Here is a 25,939-nt window from a genome sequence, read left to right on the forward strand (position 1 = left end):
GATTCCCTGCATCCCGGGAAAAACCCAATCTTCTCAAAGCAAGCAAATGTCAGGGCTTTTTTTATATGTTATTTTAAAGACCATATATTTGCCACTGAGATGAAAGTGCTGAGTTTTGGCCTTTCTGGCTACCTTTAGAAATGGCTCCTGGACAGCTCTGCATCAACAGAATTAATTCCATGAGAAAATCCATTTGAGACTAATGTCTTGCTACTGCAGAAGTGCGCAATGGCAGCGAACAGGAGATATAAGCTCTTAATTAAAAACAAAGAGAACCTCTGTCCCCCAAGGCCTTTATTTCAACAGCTCTGGTTAGGGAGACCATATTTTTCATTTTCCCAATAAAAACAGCTATGAGCCGCAACTCTTTGAAGACCCTCGTCAAGGCCTCTAAGCTGCATAAAATTAAAAAAGGAAAAAACTGCTCCGTTTCATTTTGCAGAGCATAATCTTGAATTACTGTTAGTGGTAGCAAAACAGCAGATGCTCCGAATACCTGCTACACCCCAGCCAGAGGGCTGCAGCGAAGCACCTGAGCCCCTTCCCGCAGATGTGCCGCGCGGATTGCTTCCTTGCTTCTTTCTCCCCCCTCTGCCTCAGCCTTCCCGCAACTCCCAGTTTGAGTCGAAACGCTGAAAGAGGGTAAATCTCCTAAATAAGCCAGGGCCGGGTCTGCCGGCACGTGGCGGGGAGCAGGGAGGGCCCGTCCGGCACCGCAGGGGTGAGCCAGAGACACGTCCTTGGCTGCAGCAGGATTTCCACGTGCACCGTCAGCCCTAACGCCTCTCCCTCTCGCTCTCAATCAAAGCCGGGGGGAGACCGGACGGGCTCCCAGTAACGAGCATTGAAAAGAAACTGGCTCCTGGGAGCGGCTGGAGAGCTTATAGAGAGGGAAATGATGGAAACACAGACGGAATTGGTGCCCTGGCAATTCTTCCTAGCCAAAATAACCATCTAAGCCATTTCCACGGTGAGCATCACAGCCCACGCAGAAGCCAACGACCGGCGCTGTGGCCACCGCCTCCACCCAGCCCCGCGCTCGGCTCGGTGCGGCAGCGCATCGGGCAGCCGGGCACACCGCGTCCCCCAGCCTGAGGGGCACGCCAGTACCTGCTGCCCGCAACAGCCGTAGCAGCGAAGGATTCCTCTCGGGTGGCTTCGCCACTGTCCACGGCGCGTGGCCTGGCTCCCTGCCTGCGCCCCAGCAGGCAAAATACAGCTGGAAGAGCCGCCCGAGCCCGGAACAGGGAACGGCCGGGCTGACGGGCTCCGCAGAGCCTCCCCGGTCTGCAGCAGCTGAGCAGCGGGTACCGCATCTCCGGGGAGCGGAGCGGGCAATGTGGGATGGCAACCAGCAGAGCGGATCCACTCCACGCCAGTCCATCAGGCACACGAGCCTGGCAGCTGGCCGGCTGCCTGCTCCGGGCATCGTCCCCAGCTGCCTTTGCAGGCGGGGACATCGGTGCGGGCGGCTGCCCGAGGAGGGGCTCTCTCCGAAGTGGGGTCTTCTCGCAGGGCTCGGCATCCCGTCCTCGTCCCTGCCACAAGTCTCCTCCCTCTGTTCTTGCACGCCACGGGCACCGGCACGCCTCTGCCTCCTCCCGAGCATCGCGGAGAGGCTGGGGAAAACCGGCTGGACTCAAGAGGCATCACAGCTTCCCCAGCTATCAGAAAACCCATCTGATCCCCGAAAGCCTCATCTAGCCGATAAAACTGCTTTCGGACAGAAAAATTCAATCAGGAGCGTTGCGTGGCCGTTCTGCTGCAATCACAGCCACAAATGGCCTTTCCCAGGAGGGATCAGTCAGACTTTGCCGTAACGCGAACCCTACTGCCGTCAATAGCTTGTAAGAAAAATAATTTACAAAAACCGTGAGGGTTAGATACAGGAGAGGAGACATGGCAGGAGTCTTCTCAGAAAAGCTTGTTCCAGTGCAAAGCTGGTTCATCCGCTGCCCGACCCACTGTGCTGGGAAACCGCCGTGGGGCCGCTCCTCCTGACACCCCTCCTGCCTTCAAAGCAGAGTTTGTGCAGGCAAAGCCCCTCGGTTTTCCATCTGGTAAATCAGGGCGATCAGCTCCAAAAGCCAGCCCAGTGAGCATTAGTCATCCTGAAGTGAAAATGAGCTCTTCAGCAAAAAACCCAAGGTTCCTGGAAGCCTCCTGGTATTTCGGGTTGGACTGATGAAAGGAGAATATCCTGCTGCTGCTGCTGCTGCGAAATATTCTTGCCAAGAACGAAGATCCTAGAGGCTTATGCTAAAGACACTGAGACTTATCTTCTCAGGTGTTACAGCAAATATCACCGAGCAATAAACATCTCTGAGAGCAGCAGAGGAGAGTTTCTGGCTCATTCAGACACCCGCACGCACGCCATCTGCTAATCCCAGGGAGAAAGAGAGTCCCTTCTCCCTCGCCAGAGAGAGCCCAGCTTTCGGCCACGCTCATTTCTTGCCTCAGCCATCACCCTCCGTCCTTGAGGAGAGCCACCTTCTCGCGCAGCTGATGCACGGCCTTACAAAGCATCCTTCGGGAACCTCCCGGGAAAGGTGGCCGGCGCGTGCTGGCCCAGGAGATGCCGTCCAGCCCCCTCGCCTCCTCTCCGGCCCCCGGCTGCAACGGCTCCCCACGCCTTTGCATGGCGGATCAAAGCGGCGGCTCCATCCCAACCGCCCAAGGTCTTCTTTTAAACACATTTTATCTTTAATTAATTCCTTTGAAGCCTTTTGCATCCACTATCTCCTTGCATCCAGCGCCCCCTCTCCTGCACCTTCTTTTTGAAGGCAGGGTCATCTCCCAGCAGGGAAATGAATGTCTCTGTATTATTATTTATTCCCGATACGTTCCTAGCCAGCGGTGAGGAGGGAGCAGAGGGCAGGCTGGGGCACACCATGAGCTCGGCTCCGGCTGCCGGCACAGCGGGTGCCCACGCCAGCACCCGCGCAGGAGCACCCCCGGCCGGCAAACCTGGGGACAGGGGTGCTCCTTAGCACCGCTCCTTCACCAGCACACTGCCTGCAGAGCACAATGCCAAACTCATTGCGTACTGGCCATCAAATCACCATTAAGAGCAGCAGACGGCACATAAAGTCTTCTGCCTTATAAAGCACTTAAAGGTTTAATTAAAGACGGCTTTATTCTAATAATACTGAAAGGAGAGCCTCAGACAACCCAGCGAGCGCAATTCATGCCTCACTCTGACAGTCTCTGATTCATTCTTCTCTTTTCTTCTGGTTTTTGGCTGAGCCCATAGTACAGGAGGATGCTCTGCCTCGGCGGAGGAGCCCAGCCTGCACGGAGAGCAGCCCCGCGGCCGCCCCGGGGAAAGCTCCGTCCGGCCCTTGCCTCTTGCAGCACGCTGGAATTTTAATTATTTCTCTCTTTCGTGCTCCACCGTAAAACGATTATGACAGCCCCCGAGAAAGAAAGCACAGTTTCGAAAAGCATAAGCATAAACTGCGCCTGGGTGAAGATATTGCGTCCCCATCTGACTGCCATCAGCACTCTGCCAGGCGCCGGGCAGGCAGAGGTGGCACCGGCACAAACACACCCGAGCTGTGGGTTACCCGAAACAACCCCCCGCACGGCGGCACCCACCAAACCAGAGCGGCACCCACCAGCCTCTCCTTTCTTTCCAGACGGTACAAGTAATTGCTCGGCTGCCTTTTCTCCTACCTACAAGCAGAGTATTCGCTATTGCTGAGGAATTTTCGTAAGCTTGTTTTGCTGCTAGTGAGTCACTTTGTTTCTTGCTTTTTTTCCTCTCGCTTCTCCAGCGAGGAGGAGCAGGGCGAGAGGAAGATCTAACTGAGCAGGACTGCTTTAACCGCTCATCTAAGCGAGCGCTGCTGCCTTCGCTGAAGCGCCCCCACCCCGCACCCCCGGGACCCCCCGGGGACCCCAGCACCACCAGGCTCCCAGGAGCAAGTCCCTTTCCTGCAACGCAAGGGGGGAGCAAGGGCATGGCGCAGGAGGGACGCGGGGGGGAACGCAGCACCTTCGTTAGCACGACAGCAGCACCCGATCCCACAGGAGCTGCTGCCAGAGAAAGCCGAGGGACCACAAGCTGAGAGAGCAGCATCCCCCCCCCCCATCCCAGGCTCCTATCGCGACGTGCGGTGCCTCACAGGACACAGGACGGGGATTTTCAATGCTCGCTGAGGCAAACAAAAAGTACAGACGAGTTACCTAATCCTAATTTGTAGCCATATGTTTTTCCCAGCAGAGAACAAACACTTCCAGCCGCTAAAGCTTATATAACAGAGAGGAGCTGGGCTTGAAAAACGCACGGCCTCGCACAGGCGCGTCGCCAGCAAAACCGTGGCCAGCGCTCCGAGACGGCGTTGGCCGCTCGCTCCCGAGACGCTCGTCCCGAGGTGCTGCAGCGGCAGAAGGAAAAGCAGACCCGGAGCTTAGCCGCTTTTCAATTTAGGGTGGATGGGCTGAGATCAAAAAGGTCCTTTAGCCCCGGGAGCTTATCGCATTCACCGCTTGGCGAAAAGAAGTTAATTAGCAAAAACTCCGATCCAGGAAAAAGCCCCTCATGAGAGCTAAGAGCCGGCAGATTAAAGCGGCCCCCCGGGAGGCTGGGGGACGCGGAGGCTCGGGGCTGCGGCTCTCTGCCCATCTGCCGGCCAGGGAGGGCGGCGGCGGCAGCACCGGCAGGCACGCGGCAGCACCGGCAGCTCATCCTCGCCTAAACGAGGCGGCCAGCTCCATTAAGCTACAGCACATGGCCGGGGCCACCCTCCCACGCGCTGCAAACGGAGCGGGCGGACGGGCTGCCGCAGCCGGCTGACGGCAGCGAGCCCCCCGCACCCCGTGCTCCCGGACCGGACGATGCCACCGAGGCCGGAGGCACCGACCACGGCAGCCCTGGGGAGATAAGGCTGAAGATCTCATCACGCGTGTCACGCAGCTCACGCCGGCAGTCGTTATCGATACTCCCTCCCTGGCTAATATATCCAGCCAATTCCGGCGTTTTTTTAAAGGGTGTGTAGGTTGGAGTTTTTTCGCGGCTATAAATAACTCCTTTAAGTCAGGAACAACGTTATGGTTGCCTTGTCTCTTTCTGCCATTGGGATTAAGATCAGGCCATAAAATTCTTTTTTGATTCGACTAGGAAATCACTGTGGGCTAAAAGCAGTCGATGCACAGTGAATAAATTCTGTAAACTATACAACGGTATCCCACAGTTTAATACTGGCAATAACAAATATAATTTGAAATAAATAGGAAGCAGCTTTCCCATCCATGTCCACGCAGCAGATAGTGCTGGGGGAACGCATCGCCGTGCCTGAGCTCCGCGCTAAATAAGATTACGGGAGATGGGCTGTGGATGGATACCGCTAATGGGAAAAGCACAGCAAGCTGCTGGAAAACGCCTCAGATAAAAGCGATGAATCAGAGCTGCCGTTTGCCTCCCAAGTGCTCTTGTTTAACATCACACACTTATCTCCGTCCGGGTGGTGCTGCCGCCGGGGAAGCTCGTGCCGCAGTGACCCCTCCACCCCAGGACCCCCCAGCCCTCCCGATTTACCCGCTGCCGCCCCCGGCCCCCCGGCAGACCCTACCTGTGCTGTCTCCCAGCCCGCGGGGCAGGCGAGCATCCTTGCCGCCGCTGCTGTGGCCGGCGGCCGGCTCGGTGGTGCTGGTGCGGCCAGGGCTGCTGCGGGGCACATCCCCGCCAGGCGCGGGAGCCGGGGTGCTGGGGGGCGCGCGAGGCGGCGTGGCGGCGGCGGTGGCAGCGGTGGTGGTGGTGGTGGTCGCGGCGGCGGTGGTGGCGGTGGTGGTGGCGAAGGCGCCGGGCAGCGTACTGCTCTCCAGGGAGTCCTCCTCGCCCGTGGGGCCCCAGACGATGACCTCGGACACCGTGGGCCGCCCGTCCTGCAGGGCGAAGCCGCGGCCACGCAGGTGCCGCCGGCCCCTCCGGGAGCGGGGCCGGCGTGGGGGGCGGCCGGCGGGCAGTGGGGCGGTGGGAGGCGGCCGGCGGGAGCGGGGTCTCTGCGGGGGGGGCATGGGGGTGCAGGTCCAGGGGGGGCCGGGGCGCCGCAGCTCCTCCCCGCTCCCCGCGCCCCACAGCGAGCCACGGGACAGTCTGTGCCGGAGCGCCGGCCGCGGCGAGAGCCTCCCCCCAGCGCTGCTGGCTGGGGGCTGGCAGCTGGCGAGGTCCATGGCTAGGTGGAACATGGCTATTAAAATCCAAGCATGGCTTCCGAGCGGGCAACTTGACCTGTGGACAGACAGCAACCGTGTTAGAAAGGCAGGGGAGCAACCCAGCGCTCCCCCTGGCACGGCACGCCCCGGCTCCCCCAGCCCAGCCACCCAAAACACCCCCCAGCAGTGCGGGAAAGCAGTGCCATCATCCTCCCCCAGTGCTCCAGCCAGCACCCCCCGAAACAGCATGGCAGGGCACCCTGCAGCCCCTCCCCACCCTCCTCCCACCGCAAAACCCACCACCATGAACAAGGCAGATCAAGGACCCCCATCCGAAAACGCGACTTTGCTGCTTTCCAGTGGGTCTGTGACCGCCGTGAATGACTCGAGATTGGGTTTTACTGCAAAAGGCCCTGGGGAAGTGGCCAGCCTCTGCATTGCCCAAAATCAGCCGTTTTAGATGAATTATCTAAAGCAGATGGCACAAGCGGAGCGCCAGCAGCGACAGCCTTTGCTCCGGGGTCTCTGTGTCGCAGGGCTATTGGGGAGCCCGGCCCCTTTCCAAGCCAAGGTCCGAGGAGCGAGCCCGCAGAGGGCGGCGGTATTCGCCCCTCAACGAGCTGAAGCAGAAGAGCACCCGCACGCGCGCGTCTGCACGTGTAGCCCATCTCCTGCTGAGGAGGTCGCCCACGCCGCAGCCGGAGCATCCCCTCCTGCGGAGCACGGCACCCAGTGCCGAATGCGACCCCGCGGCACGGGGACTTGCCGGGCACCGCACCGGGTGTTTCCTTAGCGAAGCCCCTAGCCTAGCAGGGAAGGACGAGCAGCCCCTTTCACTGCTTTTGCTTCCAAAGAATAGCTGGAAATCACACTGAGCTGTCAGCAGGCTCATTATTTAAAATTTTGCTTTGATGTAATGTGCCACCATCAGGTCAGGTCACATCAAAGCCCTCTCCCTTCCTCAGCGGCCCCGCACCTTCCCCTAAGATGCTACCCCACGTGAAGCATGGTGTTTCGCGGTAAGAAAATGCCTGATACACAAGTTTTTCTTGTTCTTTTTTTCCAGAAAAAAAATCATTAGGCCAAAGCCCAAAAATCTTTACTCCATTTTATTCAGCTTTTACACAAGAAAGACTTTTGTCGAACTCAGCAGGAGTTAATGAGAGCTTTATATGGCTAAATAGCCTAATCCTCCGCAGCACTGTGCCCTGTAAAGTCCTTGGTAGCACTACAAAATGTGCATCTGGTTGACAGAAGCATTTGTACACTCCCTCCATGCGTGAGCAAATGAAGCTAAAGGAGCTGACCTGGATACTCTCAGGCACAGTCTTTTTCTGCTCAGAGATCTCTTTTTTTTCCCTAATTGGGTATTTTTTCAAAGCGTAACAGCATTTATTTTGGGGAGGAATAAGGTGACGCAGGGAAAGAGCGCAGAAGGAGAAAGAGAAGAGCCAGAAACAGACAACATAAACCAAAATAGTTCAGGCTGGGGGAGGAAGGATTTCAAGGCTTCAGAAAAATCAAACCACCCAAACCACGTTGCTGGTGGGGTTTTTTTTAGAGGCCGGCAGAGTGGTGGCAGTGCCGTGGGGGGCAGCACGAAGAGCATCCCCCACGTGCCGTGCATCAGCGGTGCCACAGGCAACACCCCGTCTCCACCGGCGAGGAGCCAGGAGCTCGGGCTTCCAGCGAGAGCACTGAACACAGATTCACTTACAGATTCACCTTAGCAATGCTCGTATTCACTCCAGCGGCACGCGGAGTGATTTCAGCCTCTGCCTGACCCCCCAACGCCATCTGAAATGTCTCCTGGCAAGGAAGGAGAGGTGCCGGGCACCGCCCCGGCGCTGCGCTCACCCCGGGTACCACCGCTCGCACCACCCGTGCACACACCCAAACTTCTCCCAAGCCCGCCCAGCTCTCCGCGAGGAAGCAGCGCACGAGGCACTTTTATTAACAGCTGCTGAACGAGGCGAGGGAAGATGTGCCCAGCCCAAACTTGGTGCTCGCTAAATCCCAGCTGCTGTGTGGAAGCTTCTGAAAGACAAAATGCCAGTCCTCAGTACTCGGGATTGGCAGCTTGCAGGAAAAACAGATTTTTCCCCTCTTCCCATTTCCTCCTGCTTGCTCATGACATTCTCAAGCTGCAGCGATGGCAGCCCCGAGCTTGCAGGGGTTTGCTCCTGCGCGGGACCTGCCCAAGCATCACTGCCTTGCTCCCCTGCAGCATCGGGCAGACAGGCAGGAAAATACAACACGCAACCGCCGGCTTTACACCAGCACACCAGAAACGCTGTGCCCAAGCACGGTCAGGCAGTGCCGGGTGACACCCACAGGCAGGGTGCTCCTGGCATCGCTCCCCAGGCCAGAGCCTCTGGTGATGGGGAGGGACACGGTGGGGGACCCACGGCCCATATGGGGCAGCATGAGGCGGGCAGAGCCCCCGGCAGCACCCCGTCCCGCCCCGAGGACGGTGTGGGACACCCGCCCGCCTGCGTCCCTTCGAGTGATGCCAGCCAAGGGACTGTCACCCAAGGAGCATCCTCCTGGCCACCCCGCTGGCTGGCACCTGCCCAAGAGGTGGCTTTTGGGACGGGAGCAGCGAGTCCGGTTACCTCGGAGTAATTTTGCGTGGTATGCAATCTTTTGAGGGCTTTGCAACAACAGATAAGAGCAAGTGTCCTTCAGAATAAATAGCAGCGTGTAGGAGTTGCTGTTGTCTAGGCAACGCAGCGCGATGTGCTCGGCGCGGCGGCGGGGATGCGGCAGCGCGTGGCGGGGCCGGCGGCAGCCAGGGGCCCCGGGCTCCGCCGCAGGACCACGCTTCCCTCCCCCTGCCACCCCTCCGGCTCCCCCGGCCCCACTCCTGCACCCTGCCAAAGCTGGTGGCGAGAGAGACGAGTCCCAAGGGCAGCCCAGGGAGCGGAGACACGTCCCACCCGGAGGTCCGGCCACCTTGCGTTTGCCCCCAAAGAACCCGGGCTGTCCCACGAAAGCCCGCTGCTCCCGACACGCCGCCCCGGGCGTCCCCGTGCCTCCGCCTGCCCATCGCCACGGCGGGCAGGAGAGCGGCCGCTCGCCTCTCGGGAGGCGCGAGCAGAAAGTCACCGCTGCTCGGAGGCTGGGAGGACGCCTGAGCTTTGCTGAGACATCAAATGGCACAAACCCTCCTCCAGCTGCGGCTATGCAGCGGGTCGGCCGTGCGGGGCTGCGCTTACGCTGCTCGCTGAACCCTCTGGAAATCAGGATTTTGATTATTCAGGACTCCCCCTCCACACACACACAACTTTTTTCCCATTGCAAAGAGAGATGGGGTGAGTGTGAGCAATCTTCCTGTTATTTCTTTTCCCATCTTGGACGTGAACGGGAGCATTATCCCAAAATACTTTCTCAAACTCAAGGAAAAATTCAACATAACTCTGAAACTGGGTTTAAAAAACAGAAAAGAGCAGCGGAGATCTTTGAGAAGATGAAATCCCTTCTTTGCCCTCCTCATCCGAAGCCTTTGCTCCTGCAAACCACAAATCCGCTTCCACGGCTTAATGGATGGAGAGGCAGCCGTGTTCTCACACAGTAAGGGAAACCGCTACAAATATTTACCTGCGCTTCGCTAGAAGCACAAGAGCAGATTTCAAGGGAACTACTCAGACGGTTACAGGGATTGTGCACGCTAAGCACTCCAGGGCCAACCTCTGCTTTAAAGGCGATGGAGTTAGGGGCGTTGAAGGCATTTCGGCCGGAGCCGTCACCATATTCCTGCCGTACGCGACACATTTCAAAGTTCTCCCCGGTATGAAAATCCCTTTACAAATCCTGTCAGATGCAGCCGTTTGCTTTGAAGAGGAGGAAAGCTGGCACGTAAGACGGAGATTAATTTCAAGGAGGCTGGAGGATGTGAGCTCACCGCGCTCTTTGCGGGTCGGGAAGAGGCTGCCAGGGCCCTTCCGTGTCCGGCGCTGGCGCAGTGATGCTGCCCGGCTCCTCCGGCCTCACTGCCCCCGCGGGCAGCAGCAACGCGGCTCTTCCCACCAGGAAAGCCGGCTGACCAAATCCCTCCCACCCCGACGGAGCTTGACGTACAGCCAGAAGCCCCCGAGCGCTTTGAGGAGTACGCACAAGCAAGAGAAATGCTTTGGTAATTAGTGATCTCGGATTGCTGCAGAGCTGAAAATGCAAGATTATCTCTGTCCTGGGATTACCTTATAAACACGGGAAGCAGCGGCCTGGGAAAGGCGTCCCCAGGCCCCCCTCGACCCGCTGCCCCTTGAGCATCAGCCAGGCCCATCGCCCAGGGCTCCGCTTCGCAGCCGCGGCTCCTGCCACGCCGCTGCCGCTCTGAAGCACGTGCACGGGCTGCGCAGGCGCCGAGCGCTGCTTGCATCAACCGCGCGATGTTTCCAAACCAATAAGGAGCATGGAGGGCTGCTTAGTGCTCCATCCAGCGATGGAGCTGCATGCGCTGGCAGAGCAGTGCAATATGGAAGTTGGACAGAAATGCACAGGAAGAACAATGCACAGACAAAGGATGAGAGCAGTCAGGACAAATGGAGTAAAACCCCTCTTCTGCTCCACGCACGTTATTTTGCATTTCTATCCAGAGGCAGCCGGCAGGAGCACCCCCAGGGGAGAGGCGGCTGGGGAGCACTGGGTGGAGCGAGACGATGGGCGCGAGACCCCCCGAGCCCAGGGCTGGCAGCACCCCAGTGTCGGTCCTTGGCTCGGTGCCACCCCACTCTTGCACCAGGCTACTTCCCACACGGACTCCCAGGCCCCAGCGAGAGCCAGAGCTTCCAGAGAAGCTGCCGCCTCGCTACAATGCCCGGGTTTTTAATTCACGCAGCTCTGAAGGCTGCGAAGCCCAGCGCCGCTTCGGGATGCTGCCTTGGAAATCAGCCGCTGCCACTTGCACACGTGCAGGAAGGGAAAGCAGGAACATCCAGCACGGGCGATGCACAAGAGGAGGTGCATGGAGCAGGAGGGAAACGCCTCCGCCCCGGTCCCAGGGACTCTTGGGGACACGGCACCGAGCCCTGATGCTGCGGGCAGGACGCGGGTTAATCCAGCGGCTGCAAAACCAGGCGACCGCTGTGCGCCCAGAAGTCCCCGACTTCGGTAATCTGCCCGAGCAATTAACTAGGATCACGGCCACCGAGCGGCTCTGACAAACTGCAAAACACAAACCGCCAGCGGCTTGCAAGCCGTTTGCACATAACCCATCTCCCCGAACCTCAAAAGGCTCACTCGAGCGCGAATCCCAGGGCAGCGCCGGCGAGAGGTGCCTATGTGCGTCCCTTTCATAAGGTACTTGGTTTGCTCTCCAACACCGGCCCCTTTCTCCCCTGGCTGTGGAGACACTTCACAGGCAGCATTAAATGCAGAATAGGCTGATTTTTAATGCAGAATTATACAAATGGAGCCATTCTTCCACTTCATGCCTCCTGTTAGGTAATCTATTGGTACTGCACAGGGAATCAAGGTTATGTCCTTGTTGGGATGATTTACGAACTCCGAGCATTTCAGATCTCCAAACACCAAGTGAGACAGAGACAAAAATATTCCAGCGAACGCCTGGAGGGCGAGCAGGAGCCGTGGCCGGAGGGACGGGGCAGTGTTTGCTCGTCCCAGGCAAGACACGGCAGGAGAGCGGGCGCCACGCTCTAGGAAAAGCATCCCTGGCAGCGCGGCTGCGTGTCCTACAAAGGCGTTCGGAGCGCGACGCGTTGTGAGAGTATTTGCAGGAACTGGCTGGCTGGAGAAAGAACGAGGCCGCTGCATCTCGGCGGGTGACTTTCACGCTGGAGCAAGAGGGGAACATTTCGGCGGCGGCGGTGGCAGATACTTGGCCCGCAATCGTGTGTCCTCGCCGAGGAGGGGACTGCAGACCCGGCGCCTGCTGCGGCGGCTCTCCTCTCCAGCCCCGCGACGATCCCTGCGACTGTCCTTTGTTGTGACACTCCCAGCCATCGCCATGGAAATAGAGCATCGCCCCTTCGCTCCGGGCGGAACGGGACCCTGGGAGGATGGAAGCGGCACATCCCCGTGCCAGGGCGGCACGGACAGGTGCCAAAAGGCACGTGCTGAGTTACGCTGCGGTATCAGCAGGAGACCCCCTGGCCCACCCCGGCGGGGCGCCCAGCACAGCACCCACCGCATCCCCGTGGGGCCGCGGGCACCGCCGACCCCCGCACCTCTCTCCTAAGCCATGTTTTGCTCCAGGACAAGTCGCTCTGAACCCAGAGCCAAGGGGAACTGGGAACTTGCTGTTCACTGCGCCGTCTGCAGCCACGACTTCTTCCAAGGTAATTATAAATTTGACAAAATATGGCTGCCAAGCTCCTCAAAGAGGAGCTGGAAAATTAAGGCACAAAAGCTGACACACGGTAGCACGGTAGGTAAATTAAATGTGCCACATCACTACCTATCTATATTACAAAACTGAGCTTCAGGATTACCTACTAATAAAAGTGATGTTTAAAACAAGTCCTAAGTTCCTCCGCTCTCCCCCTTCTCCCCACAAGTAATCAAGCCGACACCGCTTCCCGCAGCAGAGGGGATGGGATTTATCACGGAGGGAAATCAGCGGAGGGTGAAATAGGCTGAGCCCTCACCACCACGCTTTCGCCGCCAGGCAGACGGCACCCGTTTCCCCGGGAAAACGGCGCGGAAAGAGGTCGGCCGGGGCTGGGGAGCAGCGGGCCCTCCCCAGGACAGAAATGCCGAGACAGACGGCCGGATCCGTCCCCGCCTGCACGCGGGGAGCCGCATCCCGCGGAGGAGAGGGCGGCAGGAGGGCGGCCGTGGCGGAGGGGAGCCGCTCGCACGCGGCTTTTCTGCCTCTGTCTTGAGCTCGCCCAGCTGCAAATAAACAATTTTAACATTTGAATAGCCGCGAGTGCGGAAGGCATAATTAATACCCAGCGGTACCGCCAATATGCTGATGCGGTAGGCGCAGACCCTGCCAAGGCTGTCAGAGCGCAGACCTGGCGCAGCAGTGCCGCGGCCCCGGCTGCTCTCTCCTTCGGGTCCCGTCCTTCGCCGCAGGCAGAGAAAGGGCAAAGCCCCAAGCGCAGCAGCAGCCCGGGGCTCGTGCTGGACCCCACCGGCGCAGGACCCCACCCCGCACCCCACGCCCACGCCGTGCGAGGCCGCACGGTCTTGCAGAGCAACGCAGGAAAGAGAAGAAAGGAGCAAACGGAGAAAACGGGCGGACGTGGCATTGCTGCAAAGGCAAAAGCAGGTTTGCTCCACGGCGGCCAAGTGCCTGGTCGCTGCCAAAGCCGAACCAAACTTCAACCCTGGGTTTTAAGTTAATTTCCCATTTTTAAACATTTAGATGGACGCCAACAGGACTAAGGGGTGCTAGGTGCCCGCAGCCGGCCTGAGGATGAGTGCAAGAGCTCAGCTAACACAGAGAGCTGGTGAACGTCGTCCAAGATTGCCAGCCTCGTTCGACTTGCTCTAAAACGGACGCAACATCTGCTGTAGAGTGTTTTCCCCGGTCTTGCGGGATTATTTCAGATAGGATTTGAAAAGCGCCGGGGGCGGGAAGCCCAGAAGTCGGCGTGTGCCTCCAGACAGAGAAACATCTTCAGCAGATTTCTGTGCAAAACTGGAGCTCGGTGATTCACCCGCCGCTGCTCCGGCAGAAGGAGCTCCATGCGCGGTCTAGCTCCCCCAGAGAGACCCAGCGGGCTGCGGTTTCATCTGCCAGACGTCGCGAGGCAGGGTCCGGGCAAGCCGCCCCGAGCTGCCTGCGCTGCCTGCCCACGTGCGGCGGGCAGGGGATGGCGGTCACACCGCCTCCCGCCCCGGCCAGGCCACCAACCGCCCCGAGCACTGGCCGGGGGGCTCGGCTGCAGGCTGGGCCCCTGCAGCCCTGGGTACCGCTACAGCATCCCCTGGGCGGGCACGGCGCGGCCGCCGCTTCCCCCGCCGCTGCTCGGCAAACCCAGCCGGCAAACACTGCGCGCATTTAGCGTGGCAGGGCCGGACAGTGGGGCATTTCATCAAACCGTCAGAAATAACACTCGGCTTTTGTCCCGCCGGATAAAGGGGGTTTGTGAGCGCTGGCTTCCCAGCCCAAACCTGCACCTGTCGCCGACTTATTTCACCCGTCCCCCCCGAATTCTGCACCAGCGCCGGGGATCAGGCAGCAGCAAGAGCTTCAGTTCAGACACAACTTGCTGGGAAGTTTCTCTCAGATTTCCAAATCCACCAAAATTCTTGTCGAAGAGTCACCGCCTCGAGCTCCATTCTTGGTGATATTAAAAGAATCCCATAAACCTAAGGATTTTTCGCTTCTATCTCAACCTCCTCGTGTACCCCACCACCCCGTGTGCACCGCAAAATCCCTTCTTAGGCTTCACTGGCTAGCACCTACCCGGGAGGTCCCCGGGCGCGCGGGACCACGCTGCCCTCTCCCATCACCGCATGAGAGCGGAGAACGCCTCCCCTTTTACCAAATACACGCGAACACCGCTCTGCTGAAGGGAAGGGACTGCGACGTACGTGTGAGAGGGAGAGATCATCCCTAACGCTGTACAGAATCAACAAGGACGGCGGTTCAGTTTAGCGGCTCCCCGGTGCGGATACAGGCTCACGGAGCAAGGTGCGCTCCCCCCGTAGCCCCAAATGAAGGAGTTGCTTGTTCCCCTGCTTTGCTCAAGATTTTTCTTCCTTTGCCACGCGTCCACCCCCTGAATAATCAATCTGTGGGCAAAGCCGGTTTCTGCAGGACGATCAGGCCTCCTCCTCTGACAAAACGACCGCGCCGGGCCGTACGAGCGGACGCAACGCCCGCGCGCTGCGGGCGGGACGGCAGGAGAGGGGCTCTCCCCGCGGCGAGCCCAGGGCTGATCCCGGGCGGCTGCCGGGAGCTGAGCGGACAAACGCCAGGATTGCGATAGTCCCGCCTGATCCCAGGCTGGAGCAGGAGCCTTACGAGGAGTTTCCTCCTCTGAAGCCCGTATCCACGAAGGCACGGTGATTTCAAGAGATAGCGACTATTTCAACCCAGCCCTCCGGCTCTGAAGGGACCTACAGAGAGGAAGACCATGGTACAACTCCTGCTTACCTCGCCCTTTAACACCACCGCTTCACTGGCAAATAAACCGAGCACTTATTTTCTAAATTAATGTGCTCAAGCGTGTCATTACAATGTACACAGGAAACGCTCCGATCTAAAAAAATAAGATAGGTTAGCTCAGTACGTATAAAGTAGCAGCTTAACGAGCTTTAAAACAAAATAATTAAAACAGGTCTGCTGTATTGTTGTAACACAATACGGCTTTGCAAGAGCGGCACATCGGCGTCCACCGCTCTGCCCGCCGAGCTATCCGCATCAATGGGAAATACTACCGCTGTGGAAAATAACCAAGGATAAAATATCTTCCAATGGGATTTTTAATGACGATCTCCCAAAGAGCTCCGCTTTCCCGGGAGTGAAGACAAGCATTGATCCTGCTGGAAACGCCCGGGCGACCGGCACAGGGCCCGGCCGCCCCTTCCCGCGGCGAGGGATGGATGTCCGCACGGGGCCGCGCGGCCCCCCGGGAAATCCGCCCACTCGGGCCTTAACTCCGGCACCGTGGTCTCCTCCAAGAGCTGCTCTCGATTCACACCAGAGTAACCCAGATCCAAACCTGGCTTTCTCCTGGGAAGTCCAGGGACGCACAGCCTGCCCCGAAACGTCAGCGGCCGTACACGGGGACGAACACAGGGAAAGCGTAAAGAATTTCAAAAGATCCAGTAACTCTTACAGAAATGGAGAAGATGAGAGAAATAAAGCCTCTAAAAGCAGACAGATGGCTTTTATGGAGCAAGAAATACAATTAAAAAAAAAAAGTAGAAGCAGCAGAGCACTCTTTGAAGGTGTGAAACATCAATAGGAAAGCCTGGAGAAAGCAAAGGCACGAGAGCTGGGGCGCGAGGGAGGGAGCAGAGCGCAGGGCATCGCGCGCCCGAGCCAGGCGCCGGGGCCCTGCCCAGCCCCGCAGCGGGGACATCCCGCGGCTGGAGAAGGCTCACGGCATGACACGCTTCATGGAGAAAAGAGAACGGCCCAAAACGATGGAGAAAAAGCCAAACCAAAATAGAAAGTGAAGGCAGCGAGGATGAAATCCAGGGCAAAGACTCTTGATCCCTTCATACAGAGGTTTAAATCCCCTTTTAGCACCAAACAATTTCTTTTCCACGGAGAAGAGCAGTTCTCCTGGCCACGGCCACCTCATCACGCGTACAGCGTCCGGGCAGCTCGCAGGCTCTCCTGCTCCGGCAGCCGCGGGAGCGAAATCCTGCCGGATCAAGGTGAACGTGAGTCACCAGAGGCACTGTGAGCGCCTAGAAAACACTGTGCTGTTTGTGGGCACACACCCTCCGGAGCCTAATTGCCAGTGAGTCAGATATCGCTGTGCTTTGCATCTCCTAAAACAAAAAAATCCCCTTTGCCGGAACAATTAAACTTTTCAGAGCGTTATCTCCAGAGGAGAGATGCAGGTCTCTCCCAGGCAGATCAGCGGCGATAGGAGACCTCCCGCATCCCCCGCTGCTTTTCACAAACCTCTGCAATTTATTGCATCTCCCACGGTATCTCGGCTTCTTGCAAACCCCCCTGCGCCGGGTCCGCGTGCCAGCAGCCTTGTGCCATGCAGGTCCGGACCTCCGGAAGGATGAAAGGGAAGAACATGGCATCGTATCCCTTCCCACCAGACGCCTGAGCAGAACATCCCTGAGGAACTGCCCATAAGAAATGCTTCTATCCTCATCCATCAAAATTAGCAAAATTGATTTTGCCAGAGAATATGTCACTTTGATGAGAACCCAGAATAAGTCCTGAATATTTCACATCGGAGGACATTAAAGAAGCAGAGAGCCTTTTACGAAGAGGAAAGAGGAAAGAAGAAACAAGAGGATGAGTAACTCATCCTCATCCTTCCCAGAGAAAACTTAATAAGAAAACCCATGAAAGGCAACTACTTGTAGAAAACAGGTTTATTCTTCTCGGGAGCTCTTTCTAAAATAGCGCTTGCCAGCATCGGAAATGGCATCGCTTTCTGTGTGTAACGCCCAGCCGCTGCGGGCTCAGCCGAGCTTCGGCTTCTGCCAGGGAGAGGCAGAGCCCGACCGCGCTCCCGGCAGGAAGCACGGCCACGTGGCCTCGGCTCCCGGCATTAATCACCCACGTTTCGGTGGGTACTTAAGTGGATGTCCTAATCCATGTCAATTAACTGACGCTTCATTACTCGAGTCCTGCAGACAGAAGCGGAGATGCTATCGCAAGCACCGGGAGCAGGGCTGGGGTCACGCACGGGACTCCGGCAATTAGAGGAACGCGTCCCCGAGGAAGCCGCGCGTGCGGCGGGCTCGGCTCGCCGGGCAGGCAAATCCCGGGGGGGAACCCGGGGTCCCCCCCGGCCTTGCCACGTCTTTAACCTGAATGACACACAGTCAAGTGGCAACATCAATTAGCACCGTTTGCTCCTAACAGAGCCTCAAATGCTGTGTGCCGAGCAACGAGCCCTCAGCCTCCCACACCGAGCCACAAAAGCTTTACGCAGTCACTAAGCCAGCGTTACGCCGCCACATTTCCTATTTATAGGGCCGTAAACCACGGCCGGAGCGGGTGTCACAAGGAGATTCTCCTGAACATCCCGGGATGCTGCAGAAAGGGAGGCATGGCCAAAGCCCCTTACGGATGGGAGCAACCGATCCCTGCGAGGTCGTAAACGCCACAAACCCGCTTTCCTGCACGGAACAGCGCAATCCCTTGCACGGCGCGTGCTGCTCTGCCGGTGTCCCGGGGCACACGGTCACCCCCCTCGCCACGCGGCCCTGCGCCAGCACGTCCCACCCCCTCGCTTCCCTCGCGTTAGGGCACGCGCACTCCGGCAAGCTCCGGATTTTACACCTGAAGGGTGCAGACTTGTATTTCTCTTGCAGAAAGCACGTCATCGCTCCCAGGCTACGTGTTGCTCTTGAAGCAGCTTTTACTCAGCCTGTATTTGGAAGCCGGTGGAGTTTGCAGCGCTCGCACCCCAGCCAGGCAGAAGAAAGCTTCGCCGCTCCCCCCTCGCCACTTTGCAACAGCCAAGGCCCGTCCCACGCACAGCTTCGCCCGGGGCTAAGAGCAGATTCGCAGCCGAGGCTCTGCCTCTTCTCGCTGCCAGCCATCTTCTTCATTAGGAACCCGCGAGCTGCTTTCGTTACCCGCTCCAGCCAGGGCTTCCCACGAAACGCAGTGCCAGGGAACGGCCTTTGCTCCCCACAGCACCGTGCAGCATTGGCAAGCTGGACGCTGCCAGCGTGCTCCGGCAGCATCGCTTGTCGGGACGCACCAGCAGCCACCGGCAGAACGGACCCAGCGCCGCTGGGGAGGCAACAACACTCCCAGAAAAGCCGAGCTGCTGAGAAAGACCTTCAGAGCAAATTTAAACAAAAATCATCACATGTTAAAGTGTATCTCCTTCCTACACATCATTTCCAAGTCACAATGAGACATTTTGCAGATCAGAGTTGAAAATGAACACTTTATGTACAATGAGCTTTATTTTTTTATATTTTTTTTTTTAAGTCCATTTAATTTCTCCAAGACAGCCAGCAAAGGCGGAGGGCTGGGGAAGCCTCTGCCGCTGAATTTTGGTGGGGCACTGGCCCAAAGGCGGTCAGTGGTCTCAGACAGAAAACCAGAGCCAGGCTCAAAGGCTTCGCTGGGGATGTACGACCCACTGCTCTGCTGGGAAGGACCTCGGGCAAGCCCCCGGCGGGTGCTTCGGCCTCCTGCCCCGGGGTGCTCGGCGCTCGCTGATCCTGTCCCTGCTTATTTCCATGCAACTGCTCATCCATCTCCAGCCAAGCCGGATTTCTTTTCCTTTTATCGCTGTTGCTTGGTACCAGAAAGGCTGAATCACGCGGCACTGACGAGAGGACACATCCTCCTGCACTTGGAGTTACCGCTGCAGGTCTCCATCTTGCTCCATGAGCATCGCGCCCAGCGGCCCTGGCCCCGGCCCCGGGCTTTGCCGCAGCATCGCCCAGCCCTGCCGCCCGCAGCACGAGCGGCGCGGGCGCTTTGCCTCCAGCTTGGGCACCCTGCATAACAAGCACCAGAGAGAGACGAAGCCTCGCCAGAAACGCCCATCGGTCCCTGCTGCGTCCCCCGGCGCGGCTCCACGCAAAGGCATCCAACGCCGCGCTGAAAGGCGGCTTTAGCACAGCTAAGAGCCGCTGAGGCCAGAGAAGGGAACTGATAAGCCAGAAAGCAGTAGCAATCCAGTGGCAGACAAAACCTCATTTCACGAGGAATCCTCATAAAACCAAATTAACGTTGAAGGATGAAGGCAGGTAAACCTCCCACAGTTAAGTTCAGGCCACAGAGACTCAGTTAAAATCTCCCAGCAGTTCTGATTTAATCGATGCATTTCAAAGTGAAATTAGATGAAGTACATTTCCATCACAGTAAATTATGTAAGCTATCAAAGTCTGTAGGTGCAGGTCCCGGTAAGAACAGCCACAGGAAATATTCGTATCAACTCAAATCCTATTTTTAAGGGGGTAGTTCAGGTCCAGAGTTTTACATTATTCCAGTGAAAAAATTCACTCTGATGAAAACCGTGTACCCAAGGCAAAGAAGGGCCAAGCAGCAGCTTCGGGAGCCTCCCCCACAAAACCCTGGCCGCCGGGTGGCTGGGCTTGGCCGGGGAACCCCCTCCCAGCGGTACCATCCAGTGTGGGAAGAAAGGACGGAAGAAAAAACCCTTTGTTTTAAACGAGGGGGTGAAAGCGCCGATGAGGCCACTCCATTCTCCCCGCTGATCCTGCCCAACGCGCTTGGTTTTGAGGAGTTACCCTGCTAGAAGAGTTTTGGTCTCAAACCCAACCTCTGTTGGGCTTGAATTGCTGTAACCCACCTCCTCATCACCAGCCCTTAACGAGAATAACAGATACTGCAGCCCGGAGCGGAACAGCCCCGGCATGGGAGCCACAGCTCCCGCTCCTCCGGCTCAGCATATTGATTCCCATAATCTTTCCTCCCAGTCCTTCTCCTATTAGCTATATTTAAAGGCTTAAGCATGCATACATTTCCATAATGAACCTCAGACCTGTCGGAAGTCATACGGATTATTCACACCCTACAGAGCTGTTGTGCGAAGCCACTCTCGGCGCTCACCGGCGCCCTGTATGCATACATATAGACACAAATGTAAATAAGCCGTGCTGGGAGACCTGGCGGATCAGACCTGGGTGAGGAAAGGTAGGACCAAGGTTACCGGGCCACCTGCGGAGCTGGTCTCTACCTCGCTCTGCTCCCGTTTACGGGCTGGGCTTCGACGGCAAAGTAGCAACTCCTTATTTTCAGCAGATGACTGTTACGTAAAGCAAAGCTGCGGCGCTCCGAGGCCTGGAGCAGACGGCCGGCAGCTCACACGTCCCGTGTGCCGCGTGCCAAAGGCAGGCAGCACGGCTGGCGACGGAGGGCACCCCCGAGCGAGTGGCAGCTCCGCGACCGCGGCGGCTCCCACCCGTCACCCCGCCGGAGACGCCACAAAGGCAAGGCGGCGGCGATGGCTCCGGCGTTGTTACAACAATTATTCATGCTCTGGGGAAGAGGCTGCTAAAGACCAGCGCCGCTGCCTTTGCCTCATCTGTGAAATTGCTGCCAGTTAGGAGGTACGAATCGCTGCATAAAAGCGCAGTTTATTCAAGCATTATTGTGGCTGTTAAGTATCATAGCCGGTGACACTAGATGAGTTTCTGTGGCAATCAATTCACCTGGGAGCAGCCAGCTCAGCCCCTGCGTGGATGCGGGATGAGTAAGGACTCCTCAGCGGAGGCCATTAACTCCCACTGCTTACTGCTCTCATTACTTTCCAGACTGCAAGGCTTGCATCTTTGACGAGCGGCTGAATCTACATCTGACAGCGTGAACTCGATGAGTGAAATTCATGGAAAATGTTTGCTTTGGCAGTAACTACAAGGCCCATAAAGTTTCCTCAGTGCCAATGCGCAGGGATGTATGCTTTTAATGAGTTGTTTTACACAATCGGGAAGAAATTGCAAACGGTATTTTTACTCATGCTGCAAATCACTCCGGAGCTAAATGCTGTAAAAATTGTGGCATATTGTTTAAAATATAAAACAAGTATAAAAAAATTTGTAGCTATGGAAGGGAAGTCCTCAGCCACAGCTAGAAGCCAGGCAGACGGCACGCTGCAGAAAGCTGTCGTTCCCTTACAGGCAGGCGCAGGCACTGACGCAGCCGTGTGCACGCACACGTATGTCGGTGCACATTCAGGAGGCGACACAGTAGCTGCTGTCCCCCCAAATTACACAGCTTTGCCCTGCAGCACCCGCGCCTGCCACGCTGCCAAGGGCAGAGAGGATCCGGAGCACCCCGGGGACTGCGCAGGGGCTTTGAGGGGTAACGCCGCGCACCCAGCCCGGCTCCTTGCGGTGCTGGGAACCAGGGGAGCAGCAAGCTCCCCTTCACGAAAGCAAGGGCAGAATAATTCTGAGTGATGTGGGTTTGCAGGTCTTGCCCTCCTGAGCTTAAGAGCCAGGCTCGCCTGCAAGGTCACGCAGCTGCCGCTGCCCCAGGGCGAAAGGAATCCGACTTGAAAGGAGCAATAAGGTACCATCTCCCCGCGGCAGGCAGCAGCTCCAGGCAGAGATTGCGCGGGGCGAGACAGGCGCTGGAAAAGTCTACTGCTTCTCTTAGAGCTATTTTTCTAGCAGTCTTCAAGAAAATGAGGGGAAATGACATGGGAAATGTCAGAAATAAAGCCAGAAGCAATTAGAGTTAGAGAGAAGCGAGAGCAGCAGGCAAGGTTAGCAGTAAAGTTATCTCTTATTAAAAATAAAAGACGGAGGGACTGGAAGCTGGTGAGGTGGTACAGAGGACAGCCTGGCGCCAAGGATCCAGGGGACAAAAAGAAATTTGCAAGACGAATCGAGGAGAGAAGCGACCGGAAGGCTCCTGTTTTCATTGCTAAACTCTTCACAAAAATAAAAAAGCAGAGGGCGTCCTCTGTTTCCAGGATTACAGTCTTCTGCTGGCTCCAGCCTCAGGAAACAGCCCTTCAGCTCCACCGGGCTTTTCATCTGCCACAGAACAAATCCAAACGTGAGGCACCCTGAAAAACAGCTCGGGTGCTTTCCCTAGGCGTAATTCCTAAGGTCACTACATCACCGCAGACTCCCCGGAGACTCTGTCCTCCCCACCACGCAGCAGCACATCCTCAGCAGACGGACGGACGGACGGCTCCGGCAGCAGCGTGAAGGTGCTCGCGTGCCCGGGCCGTCAGGGGACGAGGCCAGGGGGCATCGGGAGCTCACTTGCCACGTGCACCTGGAATATGCTGCGTGGCACGTGCGAGTGTAAAACAAAAGCCAAGGGCCTTCCTCGGCGCAGACAAAACCTCAATTCAAGTTTCACCCTCCAGGACTCCATCCAAAGCTCAGGCAGAGGGACAAAGCCTCCAGCGATTCCGAGAGGTGATGGACAAAGGCCTTTCGCATCACCCGCGGCCTGCCCACGGCTCCCGCGGCGTTCGGGGGCCCTGCCTGCCTCCCCCCCGCAGGGACCCCCAAAGCAGCAGCCATGTTCTGCCGGAGCGCAGGGGCGCGGAGCGGGCTGATGGGCTCCCCTAGTTGCTGCGTGGGGTAGGGCTGGCGGCGGGGCTGCATCCATCCGCTCACCTCGCAGCCGTCCGGGGCGACGAGCCCCGCTTCCCGGGGAGCGGCCGCAGGGCCCGGTGCGAGCTGTGGGAGCGGAGCCGCCCGCTCGGGACCCCTCGCCTGGGGACCCCTCGCCTCCGGACCCCTCTCTGCAGCAGCGAGACCCTCCGCGCAGCCGGAGAACACGACGATGCGCCTGAACCGCTCTCGCGCTGCGCGGAGGGGAGGCTCGGGGCAGGCGGCAGGGTTGACCCCTGCCCCCCACGGACCACTCGCCAGCTCAAACCCAGGACTTTTAAAATACAAAATCAGGTTGGTGGGGGAGAGGCACAGAACGCGAAACACACAGCAGCGCAGTTTTCCTTATGATCTCACTTGTTTAACACGCTGCTGCTTTAAATGTTTTCCACCGAGATAGGCTCAGAACACAGAAAAGCAGGTATTCCTGCGGCTTTAGGGGCAGAGCGCGGGCAGGGCTGGGTAACTAGTGTTCTCCGAACACATACCATGGAAATAACAAGCTTTCGGCTCGGATGACTTCGCAGCGGTAATGAAAATGCGTTACATAACACTTAGCCTCCGTCTCCTCCGCTTTGAATTCTCGATTAATCTCCCAAACGCATCCATCCGCCTGCCCGCCGCACATGCCCCGGCCGCCCCCCCAACCCCGGCCCCCGACAGGCACCCGCCGGGGCGGCGAGGGGGGACCCTTCCCGGCAGCGTGCGGGGAACGACAGGCAAAGGGACGCGGACCACGGCTCTCCCCGGGCAGGGGCTGGGGGAGACGGATGGAGGGAGCCCCGCCATCTCGCCCGGACCGGGGACCGGCCGCCTCTCGCCGAAAGCCGCCGGGCTGCCCCGCCTCACTCTCCATCCCGCACCCCGCTCCAAGTTCACGCTTTAACTCCGCCGGCCGCTCCCCGAGCGCGGGCGGGCGGAGGCGAGAAGCGCAGCCGGCGCTCGCTCCGCGGGGCCGCCGCGCCCCGGCCCTACCTGCTTCCCGGCAGCCGTCGCATCCACATCGTCACGTCTCCGGCCCGCCCGTCCCGGCCCGGCGGGGCTCACCGCCTCAGCTCTCCATCCGGGCGCGCCGCCCGCGCCCGCGGCGGGGCTCAGCGGCGGGGCAGGCGGCGCGCAGCGGGGCGGGCATGCCCGGGGGTCGGCGCTCCGGCTGCCCGGGCCCCTCAGCGCCGGCGAGGCAGCTGCGCGCCCGCGGAGGCTGCGCGCCCCATGCGCGGCGGGGGAGGCGCGGGGCGGCCGGGCCCCTGCGGGCGCGGTGCGGTGCGGCTCGGCGCGGCTGGGCTCGGCTCGGCGCGCCCGCGTCTGTGCGCGCACCCGCGGGGCGGGGGCGGGGGGCCGCGGCTCGGGGAAGTTGCGCGGGGAGGAGGCGGGGGCGGAGCGCGGCCCCTCCGCGGGGCCGGAGCGCGGCGGGGCGGGGGCGGACCCGCCGCCGGAGCCGGCGCCCGGAGCCGGCGGGGCGGGCTGGGGCCGTGCGCGGCTCCGGGGGGCGCTGGAGCCCCCGCGGAGGGGCGGGCAGGGTCCCGCCGCGCAGCCCCGCTCCCCCGCGGGCGAGAGACCCGCCGGGAGGCGGCCTTTCCCTCGGCAGGACCCCGCGTTGGGCCAGCAACTTCCTCTCGCCCGCGCTCCGAAACGCTCCTTCTCCTTCAGCCTCGGGAATTGCACCGCGCTTGCGGCTGCCGGGAAGGCGAGCGGCTCGCTCTGCCCGATGTGCCCCAACGCCTGCTTGGCTACGCGCGCGTTTAGCGGGTCAGCGCTTGGGGACCGAGGTGCCACCGCGCCGGTTCCCCGTCCCCCGAGGAGCCGGTGCCTGCCGACACGTCCCCGCGCTGAAGGCAATTTCCTAAAGAGCACCGGGGAAGGGGACGCGGTTTTAATCCGTGCTTTGAAAGTCCCGGGGCGCAGGCCGTGCGGGGCGGAGGTGCGGGGCCCGGGTGCGGGGGCGGCGGGGAGCCCCGGCCCCGCTGCCCGGGGGAGCGGGCCCGGCTGCCGGCTGCGGCGTGCTCCACCAGCCGGCCGCGCGAGCAGGCGCAGGCTGGCCCGAGAGCAGTGCCCGCTGGCACCCCGCTCCCGGCCGAAAAACCACAAGGGTTTCCGCTCCTGGTCCCGCACATCTGTTCCGCTGGAAAAATGTCGAGCAGGCGAGCGCGCTAATCCGCTGCTGGCGAGCGGCGCCTCCCAAACAGCCGCCTCCTCCTCAGACTCCCGGATCAGGGAGATGTGCAGCAGCCGCCGCCACCAAATTTCCTTCAGCTGAAAGTTCGTGCTTTTTTCTCTCTGTGCTTGTTTAAAGACAATAGAGCACAAAGAGGACAAGCGAACGTGTTGGGAAAGGCTTTGGTTGTTTTAAGAGGTGTTTCATCAGAGCCTGATGCGTTTTCTCTCTTTCCAGAGGTGCTGCCAGTAGGAAGCTAAATTATTCTTATAGCTAGTGTATTGAGAGAAAAGTGTCTTGTTTGAAAAGATGAGCTTCTTTGGGTGGTTTCTGTTCAGTTGCTGCAATAAAAGAAGTTTTTGTATGAATTTGGGGACAGATTCTTCGAAGCTGCCCCTGGCTACAATTGAGAAACGGGACTGCAGTTTGCAGTCAGAACTGCCTGGGCGGTCCCCTGGCAGGAACAAGCCTCCGGCGTGCACAGGGCCACCAAGGAGGGGGCATTTCAACAACCACGGCTCTCTTTGTTCCAAACAATCGCACCAGAAAGCAAGACTTAAGTAGAAACGAGTCTCTCTCCGCTGCCTTTCTGAGTCACCGGGTTTCTTTTCTGCCTCCATATAAACTTACTCTAGAAACAGAAGGAGCCTTCTTTAAGCCAGGCAGCCTGACAAAAGGTCAGCGTCGTCCCTATGCCTCCTCGCAAGTCCCTGTTCCTTACGCGTGCTCCCGGTGGATCAGCCCCAGCTGCCACTAGAAGTGCTGTAGTTCAGCATCCAAATCCCCACGTTATTTGGAGTTGGATTCCTGGTCGGAAGGAACTATTTTGGGAAGGATGAAATCTCGGGGGTTGGCTGAAGAACAGCTTATCCTGTGAGATCTCAGCTGCTGGGGAGACAGACCTCTCCTATCCAAGGCCAAGCAGAACCAGGGCTACAA

At 58.8% G+C, this 25,939-nt stretch overlaps 1 protein-coding gene across 1 annotated transcript in view; it reads right to left on the minus strand.

The window, feature by feature from the left end:
- The window catches only part of AJAP1 (adherens junctions associated protein 1), a 33,562-nt gene extending 9,627 nt beyond the window's left edge, over positions 1–23,935 (minus strand). The window contains exons 1-2 of the mRNA XM_075172061.1: positions 23,821–23,935; positions 5,574–6,232 (exon numbers count right to left, since the gene is read on the minus strand). Of these exons, the coding sequence (XP_075028162.1) occupies positions 5,574–6,232; positions 23,821–23,849 (688 nt within the window). The 5' untranslated portion in view covers positions 23,850–23,935. The remainder of the gene's footprint in view (positions 1–5,573; positions 6,233–23,820) is intronic.
- Between the last annotated feature and the right edge of the window lie 2,004 nt (positions 23,936–25,939).

The sequence above is a fragment of the Calonectris borealis genome, chromosome 23, assembly GCF_964195595.1.
Source record: "Calonectris borealis chromosome 23, bCalBor7.hap1.2, whole genome shotgun sequence".
In the NCBI taxonomy this organism is placed as follows: Eukaryota; Metazoa; Chordata; class Aves; order Procellariiformes; family Procellariidae; genus Calonectris; species Calonectris borealis.